Here is a 23,560-nt window from a genome sequence, read left to right as displayed (position 1 = left end):
CAGGTAAAAAAAAAAAAAACTTGAAAAGGAGTTAGGTAGGTCTATTATTAAAATCAGTTGACTTCACCACCACTTGATGCAATTGTACACATATTTTGTCTTGTTTTTCCCAAAATTGGAGTGCAAACAACTCCAAAATGATGTAAGATATCTTAATATAATTTTATATTCTGGTTCAGAATAAACTTTACTTTTGGTATCTTCATATTTAAGGTTCTATATGGTTAAATCCCAGAGATATAGGGCTCTCAATGTGGTTCCAGAGCAAATTGTTTAACTTAACCCATTTGGTATGAAGCTAGTTTTTCTTGTCCAACAAAACAAAAGTCTGAAGTACAAATAATGTTAAAATTAGAAATGTACCTTTATTTATTTACATAAAAACAATACGTCCATTTTTGAGAATCCCAAATATTTGTCAACTGCAGTAGGTCATCGAGGTAATCTATGGTATGCATACTTCATACTGCAGAAATAGAGTACGATGTTAGTATGCTATTCCAAACAGCCAATGATAAATCAGATTTCGGATAAAACCAGCTTTTACATCATGTCATTAAAATACGGCATAAAAGATGATGGTGATCCGCAGATTGCCTTCTAATTTGATGTGAATTATTAGAGCATATAAATGAGTAAATAATATGATTAGGCAGTATCTAGACGTCAGCTCAAATGATCATTAAAAAGACCTTGTTGAGCAGTGGAAGAGGCAGGGATATTTTAGCAGAGTAGAGAGGCAAAAAGCTCTCAAACTGGGACTAGGATGACAGTATATATGCCATCATAGAATATCCTGTACGCCATGACCCTCTCATCGCACACTGCATCTGGCAGGAGACCCTCTATGCTTTTCCCTTAATGCAATTTATCAGCCAATTCCATCTTATACAAGCCAGGCACTTTAAGTCTCTTACTACTTAAGATATTGCTATACCCACACACACACTTTACTTCAACACTGTCTTCTGACATGAGATTAAAATACTCTGCCTGCATTTTCTGCTTTCAACAAAACAAAACAAATAAATAATGGATCTGCAGAAGAATGAAGGTGGAATTAAGTTAGAGCATTTCATTATGTTAATGGATGATTGAGCTGAGTCAATGTTTTGGATTCACTATGGTTACAAAAGAGCTGCTATTTTCAATGTGCAGTATGGATTTTTCATAAGAGCCAGAGAGCAATGACTATTGCTTGTCAGTTTGTGTAACAAATCAGCCTGTTTTGAGAAGTTAACCTTAATAAGGTCCAGTATACAGTCTGATTAGTGTTGAACAGCAAACAGTTTTTGAAGTTTTGACTCGGATGTTAACATAAAGATTTGACATGAAATTAGAGCAGCACAGCATCAACCTTTAGTCCAAAAATACTTTAAAATGCCAATGCTATAATGATAAAGTGATTGCATATATACAATGTGAAAGGTGTGGCTGACAACAGCAAATTTAACTAGGAAAAAGAAGCCAACCATGTCAAATCACATCCTTAGATGATTTTGTCAAAATTATTGGGCTGTGCTTTCCCATACGGCAATACATACTTGCATGAACAAGTATGTATTGTAAGAAAGAAATATAAAGATGCAAACCATGTCTAGTGAAAGAAAACATCTTAAACCAGCCTAAACTGATTTTCTGGACATAGCTGGTTTAAGTTGGTCTACCAGCCAGGCCAATATGTTGTTCAGATGTTTTCGATGCACAGCAAACTGGTCTCCCATACTGACCAGTGCCTAAACCACTCAAAAACAGGAAACAAATATAAAAAATAAAAATAAATAAATACATATAAAATAAAGACAAGGCTAAGAGACCAGTTAAGACCAGCTTAAATCAGCTAAAACCAGATCAGCTAAAATTAGCTAGGCCTAGAAAACCACCTTAGGCTGCTTTAAGCTATTTTTTTCTGCAGGGAGACAGCTAGATCATCTTAAACCAGCTAAGACCAGCAAATAAACTTTCACTGGTATAAGCTGTTTTTTTGTTTTTTTTAGACCAGCTACACCAGTGTAACACATGCTTGGCCAGGCTGGGTGACCAGCTAGACCAGCTTAAACCAGCTAAGACCAGCCAACCACCTTAGCAGTTTAAAAATGTTAACCATTTATTTATTTATTCCTATAGAAAGAACAGATACACCAGCAGACAGGGAGACCAGCTAGACCAGCTTAAACTAGCCAAGCCCAGGCAACCACCTTAGGTTTTTTATTATTATTTATTTATTTTTGGTTGTTTGTTTGTCTTTTGTTAAACAGGGAGACCAGCTTGGCCAATTAAGGTGACCAGCTAGACCAGATCGAACCAGCTAAGGCTAGCCAACCACTTTAGGCTGGTTTAAACATTTCTTCAGTAGGGAGACCAGCTAGACCAGCTTAAACCAGTTAAGCCCAGCAAACCACATTAGACTGGTTTAAGGAAGATTTTGTTTAGCATGGAGATCAGCTTAAACCAGCTAAGGCCATAAAATCACCTTTGGCTGGTTTAATTAAAAAAAAAAAAAATGTCCTTGATCTTCTCTCTTTCTCTCTCTCTCTCTCTCTCTAACACACACACACACACATGTTGTGTTTCCAAGTTTTATGGGGACTTTCCATAGACATAATGGTTTTTATACTGTACAAACTTTATATTCTATCCCCTAAACCTAACCCTACCCCTAAACCTAACCCTCACAGAAAACTTTCTGCATTTTTACATTTTCAAAAAACATAATTTAGTATGATTTATAAGCTGTTTTCCTCATGGGGACCGACAAAATGTCCCCACAAGGTCAAACATTTCGGGTTTTACTATCCTTATGGGGACATTTGGTCCCCACAAAGTGATAAATACACGCTCACACACACACACACACACATTCCTCAGTAATAAAGCAAGTGAGAGATAAATTGTGCAGAGAGGTAACAGATCAGTCAAACCTGAAGGCTTGACAGCGAGGGACAGTTTGTCTTATTTCCAGCCACCCTCAAGCAGTCAAGTGCTATCAACATCTGAGCTGTGCTGTGCTTATCCGGACTTCTCACAGTCCCTTTGATTGTCTCACTCTCCTAACCCATCTCAATCCCTCTCATCTATAGTTTCCATCTCCTTGGCCTTTTTCATTTGTAAACACTCTTCCTCTATACCAACTTATTCCCTCTTTTTCCACTTCAGTTCAACTGCCGAATCTCCCCATGCTCTTGTTCTACTTCCATCACTTCCTCTCTCTTTTTCTCTCTCTTCAGCCATCACTTTCTCTAACACGTCTAATCAGCCAATATCTTTTGCAGCCCATCACCTTTCAGGCTGATGGTGCATCTTGTTTACCCGGCAGGGTCTGTGTGAACTGTCGGGGAAGTGTTAAGAGTCGCTGTGAGGTGACAATGGACTGACCTCAGTTTAGAAGACTCTGTTTTCATCATGTTTGCTTTATATCAACGGACATCAGACAGACAGCAAAGCTGTTCAGATTCAGATCTGGTGCCTCCACATTCTCAAAGTCTATATTTGAGCACTAAAATCGAAATAATTTTTTTATAAGGAGTTAGTAAGTTTATATCTTATCCACTCACTGAACACTTTTTAGCACCTGAGCACCTACTTATTTATGTTATTATCAATTTCAAATTTCTTTTTTCAATTTAAAGTACTTTATTGGCATGATTGTGTTTACATACAATATTGCCAAAGCATTAATACACAAAACAGATAATGACAAGACAAATAGTAATAATAAAATAGTAACAAATAACAATAAAGATAAAGATTATCTAATCAACCAATCTTGTGGCAGCAGTGCAATGAATAAAATCATGCAGATATAGACCAGGAGCTTCAGTTAATGTTCATATCAACCATCAAAATGGGAACAAAATGTGATCTCAGTGATTTTGACCATGGCATGATAGTTGGTGCCAGACAGGCTGGTTTGAGTATTTCTGTAACTACAGATCTCCTGGAATTTCACGCACAACAATCCCTTGAGTTTACTCAGAATGTTGCCAAAAAAAAACATCCAGTTCTGCGGACAGAAGCGCCTTGTAGATAAGAGAATGGCCAGACTAGTTGAGCTGACAGAAAGGCTATGGTAACTAAGATAATCAATCTGTACAATTGTAGTGAGCAGAATAGCATCTCAGAATGCACAACATGTCGAACCTTGAGGTGGATGGGTTACAACAGCAAAATACCACATTGGGGACTTAATTAGGACCATAGTGTTCCTAATAAAGCTCTCAGTGAATCATTAAAACTAAAATTAGTTTGGCTGTCAAAGCTCCAAAAAGCACAATTAAAGCACCATAAAAGTAGTCCCTACGAAGCATGCGTTCTTTTCAAAATCCGAGATTTACATTGGAGATATTTAATTTCTGTGTGGAACATAACCTTACATAAGGAGATGGAGAGTTTGAAATTTAAAGAGAGAAGATTTTCTGTGAATAATGAACTACATTTTGGTCTGTTCCATACACAAAGCTATTGTATTGTTTCATAAGATTTGGAATACAGCGCACGAGTCATATGGGCTCTTTTATTGTATTTTTTGGTCCTTTTTGGAGCTTGACAGGCGAACAGTTGTGGCATGGCACAGCTGCATGGCAATTCTTCAAAAAATATTTTTTTCTATGATACCGCCTGTAATAATGAACAGGACATTAAAAGTACCCACATGGTTTTGGTGCTGTCATTTTTGAGAAAAAGAGGACCTTTATTTTAAACTAATTTGCCATAAATTATTTATTTGTTAAAATGTCCGAGAGGACTCTTTGCTATTAAAAAACATCAACCCAGTCCCTCAGTGCCTCACTATTCAAAATGCTACCCATATTCAGTGGTCTTTTAATCATGTACTCTAAATGCATAATATTTTTCCACCATCAACAGTTTTCTGATAGTCTGACACCAGCCATGACCTATAAAATGCAGCAAATTCTGGTGTTCATAGGCCTTCTAGTAATGAATGTGTCAAAAAATTTTACCACTTAATTACCAGTCACGGAACACTGGAGGATGTGCTATTGCTTATGAACTTGCTTTTTGGGCTGGTTAGCACAGACGTGTACAGATTATTGAGTGAACAAATCATAATTCACAAGGCAAATTAGATTTTGTCTAGCAAGGATGACTCAAGAGAATAGAGGACAATTTTTCCATTATTTCAGCCCATATAAAATAATATATATAAATCAAGTGTATTTTTTCTCATTAGACACCTTTCAAACGAACAATGGATTGTTAAAACCCTTAGAACAGCAGCTGTGACCTTTAATTTAATAGGTCAAGCAATTAGATAAATTAAAAAGGAAGACAATATTGACCTGCCCCAGTCCAGCCTACCAATAAGGGTCGCAAGGGCATTGGCTTCATTCTCATTTTCAGCTATTAGTCATGTCCATGTGACATCGTCCAGGGGTCAGCATATATTTCCCACAAGTGAAGGCTCTATTAATGTCAAGTCCCTCAATAACCGATTAACAATCCATAAGGGCATCTTTAAGAAAACCTTCATTGATGCTATTTTACAAAATGACTGTTGTCATCAGGGAATTAATACCAGCTACTAGACAAATGCTGCTATTTTTACACAGTGGTTGACCTGTCTTGGAAGGGCCTTTGACGAGAAACAAACTCTTGTTGAAGTAACACATTTGTTCAATTGTTTTTCTAATGCAAAACAGACAGTATGTTGACTGTTGCATTTTTTAGACACCGTGTCAAGTTAAAAATATCTTTTAAAAAATTAGTTTTGAGACACCTGTGTTCTAATCTATACATTTTGTGTACCTTACCCAAAAACTAAACCTTACCATGATTTAAAAAATCACTGTTGTGTACTACGAAAGACAGAGAAACATCTGGGTTTTGAACAAGCGTCCTTATTATTTTTTTAAGCTTAACCAATAACCCAAACCTTACGCAAACAATAAATCTAATAATGTGTTGGATAGGAGGCTGGATAAAATTTGATGAACATTTTTATTGATTTGAAATTCTGTTTGTTGATTGGTTGGTCTCTATGGAATAAAGTTATGCAATATTTTACGATTTCACTATCTTGTGCGACTTGTTTCGAGTTGTCATTATACTTTGTTGGTTGCAACACCAAGGTTAGTGCTAAAATATTATTTTCTGACAACCCTGATAATGTTACGCTCTATGACATATTGCATAATCAAAATCACAATAATAATAATACAAAATCACAAAAGATCACAAATACAGCGACCGCACTCTAGACATTACAATTTATTTCCACAAAGGCTACTAATTCGTTTTCTTTTTTCCCACTCATTAATATTCCCAGAAGATAAATACCTTGTCATGGCCAATTAATTATTTTCTCTCTCACACAAACTCTAAAAGCCTGAGAAAGTGATATATGTCCACTATCCGCTCAGTAGCAACAGCTATATAGGCTGAGTGGATGTATACATCTAATCCTCTGCAACTGGAGAAAGAATGACAATGTGATGCTGACGTGTGTCACTCCTGTTAGTATATACCACCTCTGTGTTCACCATAACAGTCATAAATTCTGCCTCACACCAGACATTGTCACTGTAGCTGGGTCTCCACACCAACAAGCAAATAAAAAGAACCATTAAAAGATTGATTGCCATTAAAAGATAGCAACTTTTCCAGCTTTTACTGCATCAGTAAAGTGTCCACAAAACCACAGCACTGAAACAACATTGGGCCCTGAATAAATCAATTAAGGATGTTTCTGTAAAACAGAAAAACTGCTTTTTTTTTCCTTCAACATCCCGATCCATTCCTCTCAATTGCAATCATTATCAAAGAATGTGTACCTGGAGATTTTATTCTATAATATAAGCTGTCACAATGTATATTCCTCCTATGGACAGTAAGGCCACTGGAGAATTTTTGGACAGGTTTAATACACCACTCCTGAAGTTCTAGGCTATTAGTGAGTTGAGATCTCTATTTAGCTCGACTGGTTGTATAGCGTCAGCGGGACACAGAGAGCAATAATGGCAGGTGACATGCCTGACCTTTCCCATTAAAAGAGCCTGGCTGTTAATACCGGCTGCCTCCACATCTCATTAGCCAGCTCAGCACCTTGCATGGCACCGTGCTCTGTGACTGAACCCACCAACTTCAACCGCCACTTGTTAATTAATTTCTGCTCATTATTCACCTCTGTGGATTGTATTTCTGGTGTGTGATCGTACAGATGAGTGCATATATGTGCATGGTGATCCATCCACTTAGTCCATTTGGGTCGCTGTGGCAATAGAGAGAGCAGAGAGGCCCACACATCCCTGTCTGACCTTGGGGTCTCGTCCCAGTTGGTGGGAGGTGTTCAGGGGGCATCCTCACCAGATGCCCAAACCACCTCAACTGGCTCCTCTCAATACGGCAAAGTAGCGGCACTACTCTGAGTTCCTCCTGGATGGCCAAACTCCTCATCCTGTCACAGAGAGTGAGTCCGCCACCCTGCGGAGAAAACTAATTACAGCCGATTGTATCTGTGATACAGACCCACTTATTCTTTTGGTAATTACCCAGAGTTCATGACCATATGTGAGGGTAGGGATGCAGACAGACCAGTAAATAGAGAGCTTTGACTTATGGCTCAGCTCCCCCTTCACCACTATGGTTCGGTACGGCGACAACATTACTGCTGCTGCTGTTCCCAGTCTGCAGCTGATCTCACGCTCCCTTCTCCCCTCTATCGAGAATAACACCACAAAATACTTAAACTTGCTTATCTGAATGGGGAATGCTATCCTTTTCCATGAGAGAACCATGGACTCAGATTTGGAGGTGCTGATCCTCATACCAACCGCTTCACACGTGGCTGCAAACCGTTCCACCGCGTGCTGCAGGCATCCATGTGATGGTGCCAAAAGGATAACATCATCTGCAAAATGCAGAGACATCACCTTTTGCCCCCACTTAGAATGCCCTCCTGACCTCGACTGCACCTCAATATAATTTCCATGAAAATCACAAACAGGACAAGGCACAACCTTGGCGGGGTCCAACACCCACATTGAACAAGCTTGACTTCATGCCAAGTATGCAGACACAGCTCTCTCTCCACGTGTACTGAGACCGAATGGCCTGCAGTAGTGGCCCGGCACCCCATACTCCCAAAGCACCTCCCACAGAATATCTCGGGGAACATGGTCGTAGGTCTTCTCTAAGTCCACAAAACACATGTAGACTGGATTGGCAAACTCCCATGCCCTGTCATTTATCTGTGAGAGGGTGAAAAGCTGGTGCTCTGCATGGTGATAATTTCTGTTGCATACTATTATCCTCCTTCTTCAATCTATTTTTCACATATACACACGTGTTTGATTTTCCATTATGGTGGGGACTTTTCATTAAATTCTATTGTTTTTATTCTGAGCTAATGATATTTTTATCCCCAAACTAAACTCAAAAATATATTTCAGAATTTTTATATTTCCATTAAGACATTATTTATTATGTTTATTACATTAATGTTTGAGTTCCAAGTTATTCTAGTGTAACCACAAGACGTAAACGTTATATATGTTACCATGATTTTAGTGTGATAAAATCACTTATACAGACAAGGATGTTAAACTTGAGGAAATCCATAATTCCTGACTAGTTCCACCAGTCTTCAGATTCACAAGGTCACTACACTGAAGCCCTCATTATGCTACTGACTCTGTCACCTTCAATGCAATCAGTACCTCCATGTAGCGTCACGACTGCTCACAGGTTTCCAGGAAATGACTGTATATTTACAAGTCACAGACAGCGATCACTTCGAGCAGGCAGAAGCAGGCAGACTTATAGGCCCTGATCATTGTTTGTTTGAGAGGAGATGTCCCCAGATAACCTAACAAATGAAGACGGTTAGTGATAGAAAAATGGGTCAACAGCCGGCATTTTCAACTAGTTTAAAGGGATAGTTCATTTATTTACCCTCACGTGACTTTCTTACTTTCATGGAACACAAAAGGTGATGTGTCGTGAACACAATGTCTTACCTGCTATTTTCCACACAATAAAAGTGGAAGGTGACCACAGAGTCCATTTTCTTAAAAAGAAGAGGACAAATAAAAAGATATATGGCCACTAGGGCTAAATGACTCTTGATAAATGTACAACTAACTATATATAGTACATCCAGAATGCAGAATGCAATCAGCAGAAACTAGCGTACTGTGAGGTTAGACTTGCCTGGATTCCTTAATGTTCTAAATGAATGCTAAATGGTGTGTCTTTAAAATATAGGCTGGCATAGCACCCTGGGGTGCAGCCATTTAATTTGAATATGCAAGCACACCTCCTACCGAGCACAGTGACAGTCAAGATGGCCGAAAACAATCATTAAAGAACAAAAACCAGTATGGACCAGTGTGGTAGAAAGCTGGAAAAGAAGCTTGGTGGGAACATACCACAATTGCGTTCAATGCAACAGACAAAAACACCACAAACAAAAAACACAACATATAGTCTACTGGCGACCAGCAATGCTGGTATTTTTAGTAGGGAGGTGTTTACATTTTACTAAAATAAGAAAAAACATGCATTTTCAGGTCAAAACCGATTACGATAACAATTTTAATTTTTCTGGTAAAGAGTGTGTCAAATATAGCTAATATATTCCATGAAGGCTCCTCTTCTATTGCTCTAAGAATGTAATTACATTTCCACACAGCAATCTGAAGCCACTGGCAATGGCCTGAGGCACATTTAGCATATGATCTGTCATTGTGTGTGCTGGCACACAATATTTCAATCCCCATAACCCACTTTCATCTAAACCAACTCATGTGGACCCACATAACTGACCTTTCACTTTAATAGCTATGATGGAACCCTACTGTATATATTTCTTTAAGAACACCTGTCAAAATCAAAGGAATTTATGCTAGATTCCAGAGCTCTATGGAGCCATTTATGTGGCCATCTTCTCTAAGCACCCCATAATGTCCCATAATTAGAGGAAATGTAGACATATAATTGAATTCCTTTACATTGATTAAAAAACAAAACATAACACCATGCTTTCTTTTAATGTTTAAATTCTTTAAACAACTGTTGTAGGATCTAGAACATCTAATTGTATTCAAGCAAGTTGGAAATTAATAAATGCGGGCTCAAATACAAATGAACATTTGGAGGTGGAACAGCAGTGTAATGTTAACAATTACATTTATGCATTTGACAAATGCTTCATCTAAAGCATATGTGCCAAAACTAGGGCCCGTGGGCCAAAGTTGGCCCATGATGACCTTTGATTTGGCTCGCCTTGCCATAGATGAGAAGAGGGGGAAAAAAATTAAAATAAAAAAATATGGCATTGATTAAGCTCTTATATATATATGCGTACTTCAATGACATTTAAATACGTGCTGTCTGAAAGTTCACTGCAATGGCCATCCCAGGTGCCACCCAAAAATCTTCACCATGATTGGCCAGAAGTGTCAGAAGTGGGCATTCAATACCAACAGACAGAACCTAGTTTAAAACGGAGTGGGAACTGAAGCAGTGTCAAGAATTAACAGGCCTCTCGATATTCTAATTTGCAGAAAGTAAGTAGGCTAAATGCATTAACTGCACGCACAAAAAAACAAAAAAAACATTTTACAGCATTCTTAAATTTAATAATCCTATTACATTTGGAAGTCCTAATAATTGGTAATACTGAGTGAAATCCAGGACAATGTGTAGCCTAGTTCTATGATAAGAAATATCTTTAATATCTTCTTTGTCATAAAACAAAACAATATCCTACTTGATAGTATTACGTCATGCCATTGTATCTCTCCAAAACTGCACAGAACTACCCTGTGTTCAATGTGAGGAGATGCACTGTTCTTAAAGAGACAGTAACCATGTTTTAAGAGATGCTTACATTTAGTCGTTTAGCAGACATTTTATCCAAAGTGCCTCAAAAATGAGAAAGAGGCACAACATACATAAAAAATATATAGAAATCAGTTGATGATTTTAATTTGAGTGTTCTCTGTGTTTTGCGGTATTAATATTTTATTTTAAAATAATACAATTTGATATATGCAAAGTTTACTTTTGGTCCTCTGCCCTCAATCAAGTTTGATTTTTGGCCCTTCATAGGAAAAAGTTTGAGCACCTCTGATCTAAAGCAACATACATTCAAAAAAACAGTATGTATTTAACAATAATCAAATTCACGACCTTGACTATGTTAGCATCTGTGGATCAGCGCTCTGCTCAATGCCAGTGCAAGCACCCCTTTTGCCATCCACATGACAAGGTTTGCAGATAGCACTACTGAGAGGGATTTTAAGAGCTTGCTAGGCAAGAAAGCAAAAGGTGTGTGTGTGGAAGAGCAAAAAAACCTGACAATTTCTTTAATTTCAGAAAGTACTAAATAGGCATGGGATTGATGCCTTTTTCACACATCGATAATCTGAAGATTTTCCCATTGATTATCCTCATAAATCAGATTTTTTTTTCTGATATAAACAAGACTGCTTGTTGCACATCAGACGCATCTAGCAGATTACTTGGCGCATTTTAAATTCAAAACAATAATGTTTTACCACAGAACGTGCACCACCACTGACAGACGATGAGCTACATCACCGGAGGCTGTAAATTCTGTAGTGCTACTGAATGCAACTTGCTTAGTTTTCCATTCAATACAACCCAAATCATTATCAATGGACAACGATTATATACTCTAGCAATCACTGTGTAGATATTCTGTATATGTATCTGTCATAAAGCCTTCACAATGTATTTTCATTTACCAGTATGTATTTTTGTGGTTTAACAGCTTGAATGAAACTTATTCAATACTCACAGATACATTTCATAATAAACATCGTCATTTCTAACTTATCTGCAAACCATCAACGTCACTTTGTTCATTCAAGGTACAAAAACCTTTGTTAATTTTGTGTGTATGGTGATCCACCACAACCTAGTATGGACTGCAACTGTGCTTATCCTAACAGCAACTGTCTTCAGTAAATGTTATATCTCCCCCTTGCGGTTTCCCAAAGCTATTACGCCATTGGAAAGCACACAAATTGGGCTTCTAATTTAAATGTTGGCTAATGTTAATATATCAATGCCTCAAAAATATATCGCTAAAATAACGTTCCAATCAATAATCAATATATCGATATTTTATGACATCTGTAGTAATAAGAGGACTCTTTATGTAAAGATCTAAGTGTGACCTTTAATTATTTAAATAGTTTAATAGCTGTGGCCTCTGGATGCTCAGAAATAATAAGGTAAATATTTAATAAAAAGAGATGACAAGACAATCAATATATTTTCTATAATTTTGACAGTTTTTTTATATTTCTAGTTGCTTTGTACTCAAAGATATCATTAGTTAGACATACTTTTACTGCATAAAAGGAAATGCCCAATTATCATTGGCTGATGCTTTGATGCAAAGTTGCTAATGACACTTTGAGGTTCGTGTTACAATGCTTAAAGGAAGACCAACGCACCACCGGGGGCAACACTGGTGCTTTACACCTTAGACTTCAATTTATTTGTCAGAGTTGACACGACATGAGTCATGTGGACGCTGCTTTGAGGGCCATTCATGCTGAACCTTTTACACTCTTTTTAAATGGCTTTTCAATGTTAACATACACTAGATGGATGTCTTTGCCTGTTGCACCACATCTCATTGATTTTTCTCCGTCTTGTACAGGAGTGCTGCGTTTTTAGACACTGTGTCAGGTTAAAAAGAATGGCAAGTTTAAATAACGCATCTCGATACACCAGCAATCTGTTTTATTTGTTTGGCTGCATACAGCTTTGTGAGCACCAGAACGCGTTCAGTCTGAATGCCCATAATATCACCAGTACCCAGTCAGCTTTGCTAAGAATCATTTTAAAGGGACTCACCATTCATCTGGCTCTGCTGAAGAATGTAAACAATTTTGAAATGTCCCTTTTCTCTTACGCATGCTCATTAGATTCAACATGCCCAAATATGTTTGAGCTGAAGTTAAGAGGTTGGCCCAGCATAGCAATTATAATGAACTGTATATGCTAAACGCCTGTGATTTAAGTACAGTGTTTGGGAGTAAATTCCTATAAGTAGCTAAGCTACTTTCACAATAGTGTAGCTTTTCCAATAACTAACGTTTTAATAATAGCGCTGAAGCATCACAAAACACATATTTCTTTGTCATATTGTATTGCGGGGAAAAACAATACAGTATTCAAACATGCTCACCTTATCCCACATAAACTCTACTCACTCTCTCCCATATTTAATAACGTATTTATGTTGTATTCACGTTCATTCAATGATGTCATGGTGCCACCCTAATTGTTTAATGTCACCCTATTGGAGAACTTCATTGTTTTGAATTTATATGTTTCCTATTTGATTTTGAAAAGTGTGCCACACACACCATGTTTGGAACAACAGTGTGAAGGTCAGTTAAAAGAGAGCAGGTGTTGGTAAGATTGCAGATTGCAGGTGAAGAATGATTGGTGTATAGTATGTGCTAGATATGGGCTTTGACCTTTTACTCCTGCAGACGCTTGGCTGACCTGAACAGATTCCGAACAGCCCACCTCATCAGAGAAAGCAACTCTGCTTCTGGGACTCAACATAATGACAGATCACACATCGCAACTGCTCTCACAGGTCTGCTGCCTGCAGGAGTCGTCCTTGATCAGGCATGCCACTGCAGTTCTCTTATCATATTACAATATGCAGAAGCACAACTGTAATAGGCTGAAGTATGAACCCTGCTAAAATACAATTTATGGAATATAAAAAACAATCTCACTTCAAAGTATTGATTGTAAATTGTTGTAACATTTGCAGGCAGTCAGCTCGGTGATATTACACACCATAAGTTATTGAAGTGTGGGGCTGTTTTCCTTGGACATGCTGTCATGTCTTTTAAAGCAGCTGTTGTCATTGTGACTATCCGAGGATTGGATTACATGTGAATCATATTACAACTGCAGTTGCATGCAATGCACGCAATCATAGTCAAGTTATGCTATTGAAATGTTTTTTCAGCAAAAAGGAGAACTAATTAGACATTGGCTACATATACATCGAATGTGAGGGCAAACAATGAAACGTTAAACCTAGATTTCAACTTGCTTAAATATTTATGGTTTCTCTGGCATCAAAAAGCACTCACCCTAAAAGCTTTCTTTGTAACAATATGTTTTAGGGAGACAGCCTTTTAGATAACAGGAGAGTTAATACATTATCTAACAATCCCCTTATAAAACAATACTGTTGAAGTACTATGGCACAGTAATGGTTATAGTACTGAAATGTTACCATATTCATTTAACATGGTTTTTACAAAGTACTTCAAGGTACTTAATATACCATATTCATATATTTCCACAGTACATGTAAAAACAAACATAAATGGTATCACCATGGTACATATCCAAAACACATGTACCATCAAAATTTTGGTATTTATGAATCGCACATTTTCTTCTACAGCTTTATAAGCTCACTTATAAAATAGTTGACTATTAAAATGGGATTGGAGAAAATATTTTAACTATTCTATTCTATTTAGTTCACACACACACACACACACACACATATATATGTATGTATATATATATATATAAATATATGCAGTATATAGTACAAACACACACATAGAGACAAAGCGTTGCAGAAAAAGAAGCTTAGTTTCACGTTTTAGTCACAGTCATTTCTATAGCCCTGCCTCATTTCGTTCTGCCGAAGCACATAAGCGCCTTTGTCTGTATTCCCATGAGAACACATCCTCTACTGCTGCAGTCGAAGGTAAAAATGCTTCCACTGTGGCAACTACAAAGAGGATTTATCAGACAGGTGATACAATAGCATTATGGGTAGTCATATATCCAGACAATAACACTAGGAACTGTTTATTATTAGATCATAAACTACAGGCAACAACATTTGGGAGAAGACATTCTAACAAAGTGTGCTGAAATAAAGCTAACACCCTAAAAATGATGGCTTCATTTCCACACGCGAAGTCAGATAACTTTACCATTAATGACTTCCGCAAATGGCTGGATATTAGGGCTGAAACGGCTGAAAACTTTTTAGACAACATTTTCGTTGTCGTATAGTTGTTTGATCATTTAACGTAACGTGAGATCACAGAACTCTAATGATGGTGCACAAGAGCAGCACTTCAGCTCGTGCCTGACTGAGGAGAGGAAGAAAACACAGCTCACAGTCCAGACGCACTATAAACTTTCCAGACATCTTCAGGGGATGTAGATCGCAAAGTATGAGGGAATTATACTTTATTTATATATATATATATATATATATATATATATATATATATTTGTTATTTTTTCTGATCAGCTTCCGGGTTTCTTGTACCGCATCGCATTTTCTATTGTCTATTGTCCTGTTCATTGTCAGTAATTTGTTGTACTGTCCTGTACTTTTTGCACATGTTTGCACGTGCACTTTATATAGGTATATATAGGTAGTTTATATAGGTATTTTATTTCGTTGTGTAGTCTCATGTGGTCCTATGTTGGTCCTTTGTTGTTTTTATGTAGCACCATGGTCCTGGAGGAACGTTGTCTCGTTTTGCTGTGTACTGTACTAACTGTATATGGTTGAAACGACAATAAAATCCACTTGACTTGACTTGACTTAATTTTCTTTCCACCATAAAAGCAGATCCTTGTCCATTGGTATGTATGACTTTAACAAGAACCAAATATATATAGAGTAGCATTCAATAAGAACCAAAATATTACAAGTATTACAAGTAGTGCTGTCAGAATTAATGCATTAATTGCATGCGATAAGTATATATAGTGTCAAATTTCAGCATTCTCAAAATCTGTGATTAATCGTGATTAACTAAAAAAAAATTATAAATTGCAATTAAAAATTGTAATCAACTGATAGCCCTAATTACAAGTAAATGCAAGATTTGATCAGAGATTTAGATGGAAAGTAAAGTATAATTCAGTTTTGCCCTCAGCAGTCGACTACTGGTGCAGAATGAGTACTCAATTACTCGATTACTCATGCACATCCCTGTTACACAGCTTGAATGCAATAGTAAGCCTATTCTTAAAATGACTCAAAAATCAAAGCCATGTATGTTAAAGTGTGTTAAGTGAGCTGTTTGTGAGGCCCTTCCATTCTTTTTCATTTATTATTTTTGTCTTCCTGATCCAAAGCCAATATTTATTTTTCTCAAATCTACATTTGTATTTTCATCTACCTGTCTTCCTAATTACCAATAATGTGATGTGTGCACCTAATCATAAGCCTCGGTTGGAAAGTATTTGCCAAGAACATGCAATGCAAATCAAATAGCTTTAGGAAATAAAACAAGTCAAAAGGCACTGATACACATAATGCATGAATGCTGAAATCAAGCTTTGAATGGTCAAAAGGGAACTGTGAAGGTAACAAATCCTCCCCAAAACAAATGTGTTCGGCTACTGGGCAACATTTCAACATTTATACCTGTTGTTGGAAGGATACATTCCCGCCAATGTTTACGGCTCACTTCAATCAATAGGAAATCTGGCAAATAATGTGCAACACAGCACAGGTATCATCACTGTAACCTTTTGTGTTCTGAAATCTCAGAACTATGGAAGAGGCATCCAGGGGCGGGAGAAGAAAGGTTAATTTAATGCTGAAGGAAGGAAAAAATGTCCTGCAGCAAACCTTTATTCCCACCACACTTGTGTTTATTGGTTTTGTTAGGCTGCAAATGATTTATAACATTTGGAGAGCTATTAAATCATTCTGCCTTTTTAGATTTGGATTGAGGTGTGGAGAAGGCAATTCAATTCAATTGCCAAATATCAAGGACTTCTTTCTCCTGAGAGGCTGCTTTTCCATGCAGGTCTCTGTCACTCGTGCTATATTGAGTCACAGTGACAAAGTGCTTTTCTTGTCCGTCTACAATTCTTTATTGTTGAATATGTGAAACTATTAGGGATAGTTCACATAAAAATAAAAATTCTGTATTTATTCATTCACCATCATTTAGTTCCAAACCCATGTGACTTTCTTTCATCCGTAGACCAGAAAAGAGATGTTGCCTCAGACACCATTAACTTTCATTGCATCTTTTGCCATTACATGAAAGTGAATTGTGACTGAGGCTATGGGCCATGCTAACCAGCCAAACCTTGTCCCACTTTCAAATTCAAAATGTAAATTAGTTTGGTTTAAAACAGAAAGTTTGTTTTAAATTATCATTTAATTATCAGCATTAATTTGTGTGTGGTAGTTTTGATAAAAGTAAATATGATGATTTATTAGTTAAATTGATTTCCTAAACTGTCAGCTTTGAAAACTTGAGGTCACATCGTAAGGCATCACTGCCAATGGGATTGTTTTCTTGGGTAAAAAGTCTATTCAGAAATTCGGTCTGTTTATGCAGCTTGGAGATGTTTTTTTTTTTCAAAAAAGAAAATATTTCAACCTCAGAGTTTTTTCACATGGTTATGAATGAACACGGTCAATCCAATATAATACAGTGCATTAACCTAAAAACTTCTACGTTTGGCAAATCACCTCCATTTAGTACAGTAAATAAAGTCAAGAGCACAAGCCTTTCTTCTGCATACAACTGATTGCGATTAAGGAAAACAACAATTTAACCTTTGTCTCTGAGCTGTTACAAGAGGAAAAAATTATAGCAGACATCCATGTTAGAAAACAAAACAATCACTGAAAAGTGTCTAGATATAAACAGTCTATATCCTCCAGAACAACTGGTGGCTGTCAGTCTCTAGACAAAATCTGTTCCCAGCTGTTATTTTGAGGACACAATCCAATTCAATTTACTCAGGCAACACAGAGTTAACAATCAATCTTGAGTGTAAATTTGGGTAAACATGAATAAGCGGTTGAGAACGATTTGTTTCCTATGACAGCCCAAGTAGCGAAGTAAAAGGCAGTAAGCTAAAACAGAAGAAAACAAATTGATATGAGCAGAAAAATTTAAATCTGAAATGGCTAAAGCAGAAAATGAAATCAGTGTACAATTTCCTAACAAAGTTAAGACTTTACTATCAGGTACAAAACAACAGGTTTAGCGAATAAATTCACAATACTGATGACCAAATTCTGACATCTTAAAATGTACAACGCAAAATAAATATTCAGAGAGAAATATTCAGTCTTTGATATAGTTGAAGGAAAGAATCTATAAAAAGAAAGCTCTCATTAAGATCCTGTTACCTTTATCTCTGAACTGCTATATAGACCCACTCCAAGACAACAGTAATCTTGCAAGCCAGACTATTGACTATCAGTATAAAATCTAGTTCATATTGTAGCTTATTCGTCCCAAGAACCACCCACTTAGACAGGAAAGAGCCCTAAAACCGACATGTAAAATGACCACACTTGGCATAAGGGCATGTAGAGGCAGATAAATCCAAAATCAATGCTACCACAACAATGGATCGCAATGCAACAAAGTGGTCGTATCCACAAAAGGTTATAAAGATAACAAGAAATAAAAAATGTCCCTCTATTCTAAGGACATATTTCTGCAAAAGCAATGGACTTGCTGCTCTCTGAATCAAAATTACTGAACATCTTTTAAAGTTGCCATGAACACAGAATAGCTAGTAGCAGTCTGCAAATGTAAAAACAACTTTGTTTCTCGACTATTCACACCAAAATTCCAAAAGTTCCTTGAAACCCTACATATAACCAATACTGTTAGAAAAAGCCAATTGCAAGTGCAATAGTTTGTCAGTTGAGCTACTTTTAAAATTTGATCACACTTGAACAAGCTTAAAAATTAAGTTGGTTATGTAATCTAACTGCTAAAATGCTGCTAAAATGCATCACCTTATAAAGATGTGCACTAGTAAAAGTGTTTTGATGTCATAGGATAGCTTTGTGTAAGGAACAGGGTGTAAAGTAAGTGCCTATGAACTGATAATCTGTCGTTTTATTCATTATTAATGTGAAAGGGAATAAATTGTTACCAGACAAACAATGAACCACGTGAAAATAATATAGCAAAAATGTTGGTAAGGTAACATGTTTCTACGAGACCAGGTTGGATCAGAGCAGAGGTCTGTATAGGGACTGATCTGAGGTTCAGACTAAGGGGACATTTTGCATTGAGTTATCATCCTCAAGTTTGTTATTAACCATAAAAGAATCAAACAAATTTAACAGCTGTCCTTCTTTGAATACATATTTGAGTAGTCTCTATGAACGCATCCCTTGAGTACACATTATTCCTTTCATTGCTTACATCTTCACAATGCTGGGCCTCCAGGCAAGTGTACTGGACCACAGGCACTTATACTCACCAGACACAAAATCCACCAGAGAGAAAACTCTCATAAAAGCTTAACTATGGGCTTTTTTAATCTGTATTATAGCCTTAGGCAATAAAAACTGGTCTGCCTGGTAGTTTGACTGAGCTGGTTGCATTAGTTCCATTTCATTCTATTTTCAACAGCCATTGTTCCAGAAGAAAAGGGTAACAAACTTTTCATTTAACTCATGCTGAAATGGGAAAAGAGTGGCCTATACTCACAGGGCTGCTCTTGCACATTGATCTCTTAGAAATGTAATTTACACACCTTAAAGAAATGTATCATTTTAGTTACTGAAACCCTTTGAGATTTAAAACATGTAATATTATATTGGGCACCTGCATAAGTATATTTATTTTGGAATAATTTGCCCCCCCCCCCCTCTGCAAAATACAGAGAAAATATTCATAAAAGATGCTAATTGTCTCTAAAGTTTTTGTATTAAATATTATATTTAAAATTTACAAAATATGGTTACTTAAAGTTCTGAACAATCTCATGCAATTTGTTGAGCTAGTTGCTATTTTGGCTGCTCTAACAAACAGAGCAATGTTTTAAAAGTGCCACAAAGAGACAGTGTTTTATACTTTTCCTGAAAATCTACTTACGAATGGCTTACTTACAGTTTTCACTGCATTTTAGGCTGGGATAAGTATTTTAAAGTGACAGTTCACCCCAAAAAGAAAACTCTCATAATTTTCTCACCCTTGTGCCATCCCAGATGATTCTGCTGAACACAAACAAAGGTTTTTAGAATATTTATCTCAGCTCTATAGGTCCTCACTGCCGTGTCAAGGTTTTTTTTCTTTTTCTTTTTCTTTTTCAAACATATACAGTGTGAACAGCCCCTAAGGGTGCATTCCTTTACCACAAGAGCCAGCTGAGGGCATCTGAGTTGTGCGCAAAATGATCTATGCCTGAGAATAGTTGCAAACATGGGGGGATTGGAAAAGGTCAGAGAAACACAGAGGAAATCAGAGGGCAAAAGAAAGTTATAGAGACAGAGAAAGATGCAGCTCATTATTCACAGACCAGTGCACCAGCCATTGCAAAAACACAGTGAACTCCCTTCAAACTCTTTTCCTCAAACACAGCACAAATCCATCAGTATAGTCGAAGACAAAACCCACCCGAATCCTGAATTACGTAAAACAAAGCGAGCATTATAAGAAAACGATTTGATGTAGAATTCACATACAACAAGATTATTACAGTTACTATATTGCAACCATCAATACTTCCCAAACTTGCTCCCTTATGACATCATCCTGCTCAAATGGCTCACTTATGACATCATCTTGCTCAAAGACCAGTTTCTACTTATGAGTAAGATCTGATAAATAGACACCAAGGAGTGACATCACCCACACGGTTGAATCTTTGGGTTAATGACCTGCGTAATACATTTTCCTACAAACGTCCATTTGGTGTAGTGTAGCTACGATTGCCAGTTGTCATATGATCTATCACGCACGCCTGATTCACCATGCCAGCTGGCAAGATTGTTGCTGGCCACTATCCTTTCCTGTAACTGAAAGAGTGATTCAAAAAGGTGTCACAGAGTTAGCTGGAGAAAAGTACAATAACTCATCAATACTGTAAATTCTTTCAGGGAACCGTGTCAGAGTAAGAACACAAAACCTCAATATCTGAAACTAGGACAGGTTAGAAAACAGATTCAGCATGGTTAAAAGTAATCAGCAACCTAAACACTAATCACTAACCTAATCTAATCACTAACCAATGCCTCTCAATTACTAGAAGAAACAATTATTTTCTTTCCATTTCATCTTTAGTACTGTAGGTCAGTGAGACTTGACTTTGCTTCTTTAATTTAAACCTCCTAATTTGCTGTCAGGACTTGTGGTGGAGGTATGATAAGCATAAACGATAGAGGCCCCAGGCTAATAACACAAGCCCTGTCTTCATGAGCACCATCATCCCTCCAGTGTAATACAAAGAGGCATGGTTTCCACATATAGCCCGATATTATTTCCACTTTGATTACTTATGGCCATATCTTAGTGCTGTATCACTGATCACTTGTCGAGTGGACACTATTTACTTCTGGGAGATACTAATTTAGAGCATTCTGCACAATTAGAAATGACTTAAGCCAAACTAATGCAAGACACTTTATATGGCTGCGCTGGGCACAAGCATCCAGCAACCAACAATTTAGCAGCAAATTAGGTGGTGTAGCCAAGTGGTAACAATCTGAGCTGGTAAAAAAAAATTTTTAAGGGGTGATCCATACTGTACCACTGTACATTGGAGCAAAACACATCACATGCCTTTTCATCAATTCAGTAATAGATGAAGGTGCTATAACATAGTGGTTAAAGATCAAGGCTGGTAACCCAAAATGTTGTTGGTTCAAACCTACTCCAGGGGTGCTGTCTATAAGTCACTTTAGATACTGTAGTATCAGCCAAATGAGTACTATAGGTTTTAATACTGCAGTAGCCTACTAAACATAAATTTCAACTAAATTAATAATTATTAATTTAAGTGCCAACACTTACCAATTGCATGCCACATATAAAGGCCAGCGTACATCGGCCACTGCAACAGCCCATCTTGCCCTCCTTGGAGTCCGTGTTTCCACGTGGGTCGCTGTAACTCCACAAACGATGCCCAGACACCCGGGCAAAGAGACGATTTAACACGCGTAAAGGGTCTTTCTTCACTCCAAAGGCGCTAGACGCGAATCAAATATGCCCTTCTTTTGAAAGCATCCTAAACGTTCCACCGTACAAATAGAAGATATGAAGACAACAGCATAGATGTGTTTGTTAGGGAAGTGAAATGAATATACTGTATAATGCAAAGTCAAGCAGATACAACCCAGGACAACACTTCCCTAAGTTAGTGAGAAAGATAAATGCGCGCGACGCAGGACAGAATGCAATCATATCATGATATCTCCAACTCCAGCAGGGCGCGACATGTCAACATGATCTTCCACCGGTCCGTGTGTGAGAAACAAAGCGACCCAGTGTTGTTTACGCGCTCATCGCTCCTCCCTCGCAAGAAAAGAACCAAATTTACACATTTCAAACCGCAACGATCCGTTTTATTCTCCCGAAACAGCGGAGTTCGTTCGCGCGCTTGCCTACTCCGCTCATGCAATAAACGGGAACAGTGATATGAGGACAATAATCCAAGTGCTCGAGCTGTATAAACCAGTAATCAGATCAAACGTGTTTTCTCTTGAGCTTTAACTACTAATGGTCCGTTCCTGCATTAACTCGCACAGTCCGGCTACAAAGAGGGACAAAGATGCGGCGCATCCAGCTCGACCATCTGACGCTCCAGATTGAATGAGCCGCACGCGGCGTTGCTCTCAGCGGGGGATGCGACTAGTGTCTTTCTCACGCAGCGCCTGGTGCTGATGCGGTACAGAGCGCAGATGAGGAGTTGGACATCCCTGAATGCGCCGGGATTAGCTCTCTGCTCCCTCTCTCAGTGGGCGTGAGAGCAACAAGATATTGAAACGATGACAATGTGGGGGTTGGGGGGGGGGTCACTCGGAAAAATGCAAATAGCATAAAAGGGCTTTTCACAATGCTTCATTCAGAATTCATCTACCCTCAGGGATGCCTTTGAGGTCTGAATGTATACCTCCCCCAAGGTTTTAAAGTCTAGAAGGAAAACATTTCATTGTTTGTAATATAATAATTCCTTTTGTAATCTTCCAATTACAAGTTGAAAGGTTATTCCAATAATAATAATAATACTATCTATCTATCTATCTATCTATCTATCTATCTATCTATCTATCTATCTATCTATCTGTCTGTCTGTCTGTCTGTCTGTCTGTCTGTCTGTCTGTCTGTCTGTCTGTCTGTCTGTCTGTCTGTCTGTCTATCTGGGAATAAAATTCATTCATTTTAGTTGACACATGAATGCACACCAAATAACTATGTGCATTGCCATGTTTATATGTAAAAACTATATCAGTGTACTTGCTTGCATAATAAACTATATCCTACAATACTACTTGTAAAGCAAAAGAGATTCCCAAAAATGGGTTTGGAACGACATGATGGTGAGTAAATGATGGCAGAATTTAATTTTTTGGGTGCAATGTCCCTGAATTTCGAAAAGTCAACATAAACACAAGCCCTCACCCACATAGAAATACACACACAATCAGTCTCTCTATCAATGTTTATGACATGCTTTAATTTTCCAGGCAATCTTGAGTGGCAGAACCATGAATTTACTTTCCGATTTCCAGAGGTAATGACTTCAGGCAAAATTGCCAGCCCTTCCCTCC

The 23,560-nt window shown here is 37.5% G+C and overlaps 1 protein-coding gene across 1 annotated transcript in view; it reads right to left on the bottom strand.

Moving 5' to 3' along the window:
- LOC127622077 (sodium/potassium-transporting ATPase subunit beta-1-interacting protein 2-like) overlaps positions 1 to 22,727 on the bottom strand; it is a 217,039-nt gene extending 194,312 nt beyond the window's left edge. The window contains exon 1 of the mRNA XM_052096009.1: positions 21,804 to 22,727. Within this exon, the coding sequence (XP_051951969.1) occupies positions 21,804 to 21,857 (54 nt within the window). The 5' untranslated portion in view covers positions 21,858 to 22,727. The remainder of the gene's footprint in view (positions 1 to 21,803) is intronic.
- Positions 22,728 to 23,560: the final 833 nt, after the last annotated feature.

This window comes from Xyrauchen texanus, chromosome 28, assembly GCF_025860055.1.
Source record: "Xyrauchen texanus isolate HMW12.3.18 chromosome 28, RBS_HiC_50CHRs, whole genome shotgun sequence".
Classification (NCBI taxonomy): Eukaryota; Metazoa; Chordata; class Actinopteri; order Cypriniformes; family Catostomidae; genus Xyrauchen; species Xyrauchen texanus.
The sequence above is the reverse complement of the archived record's forward strand: the minus strand, read 5'-3'. Positions and strand labels throughout refer to the sequence as shown.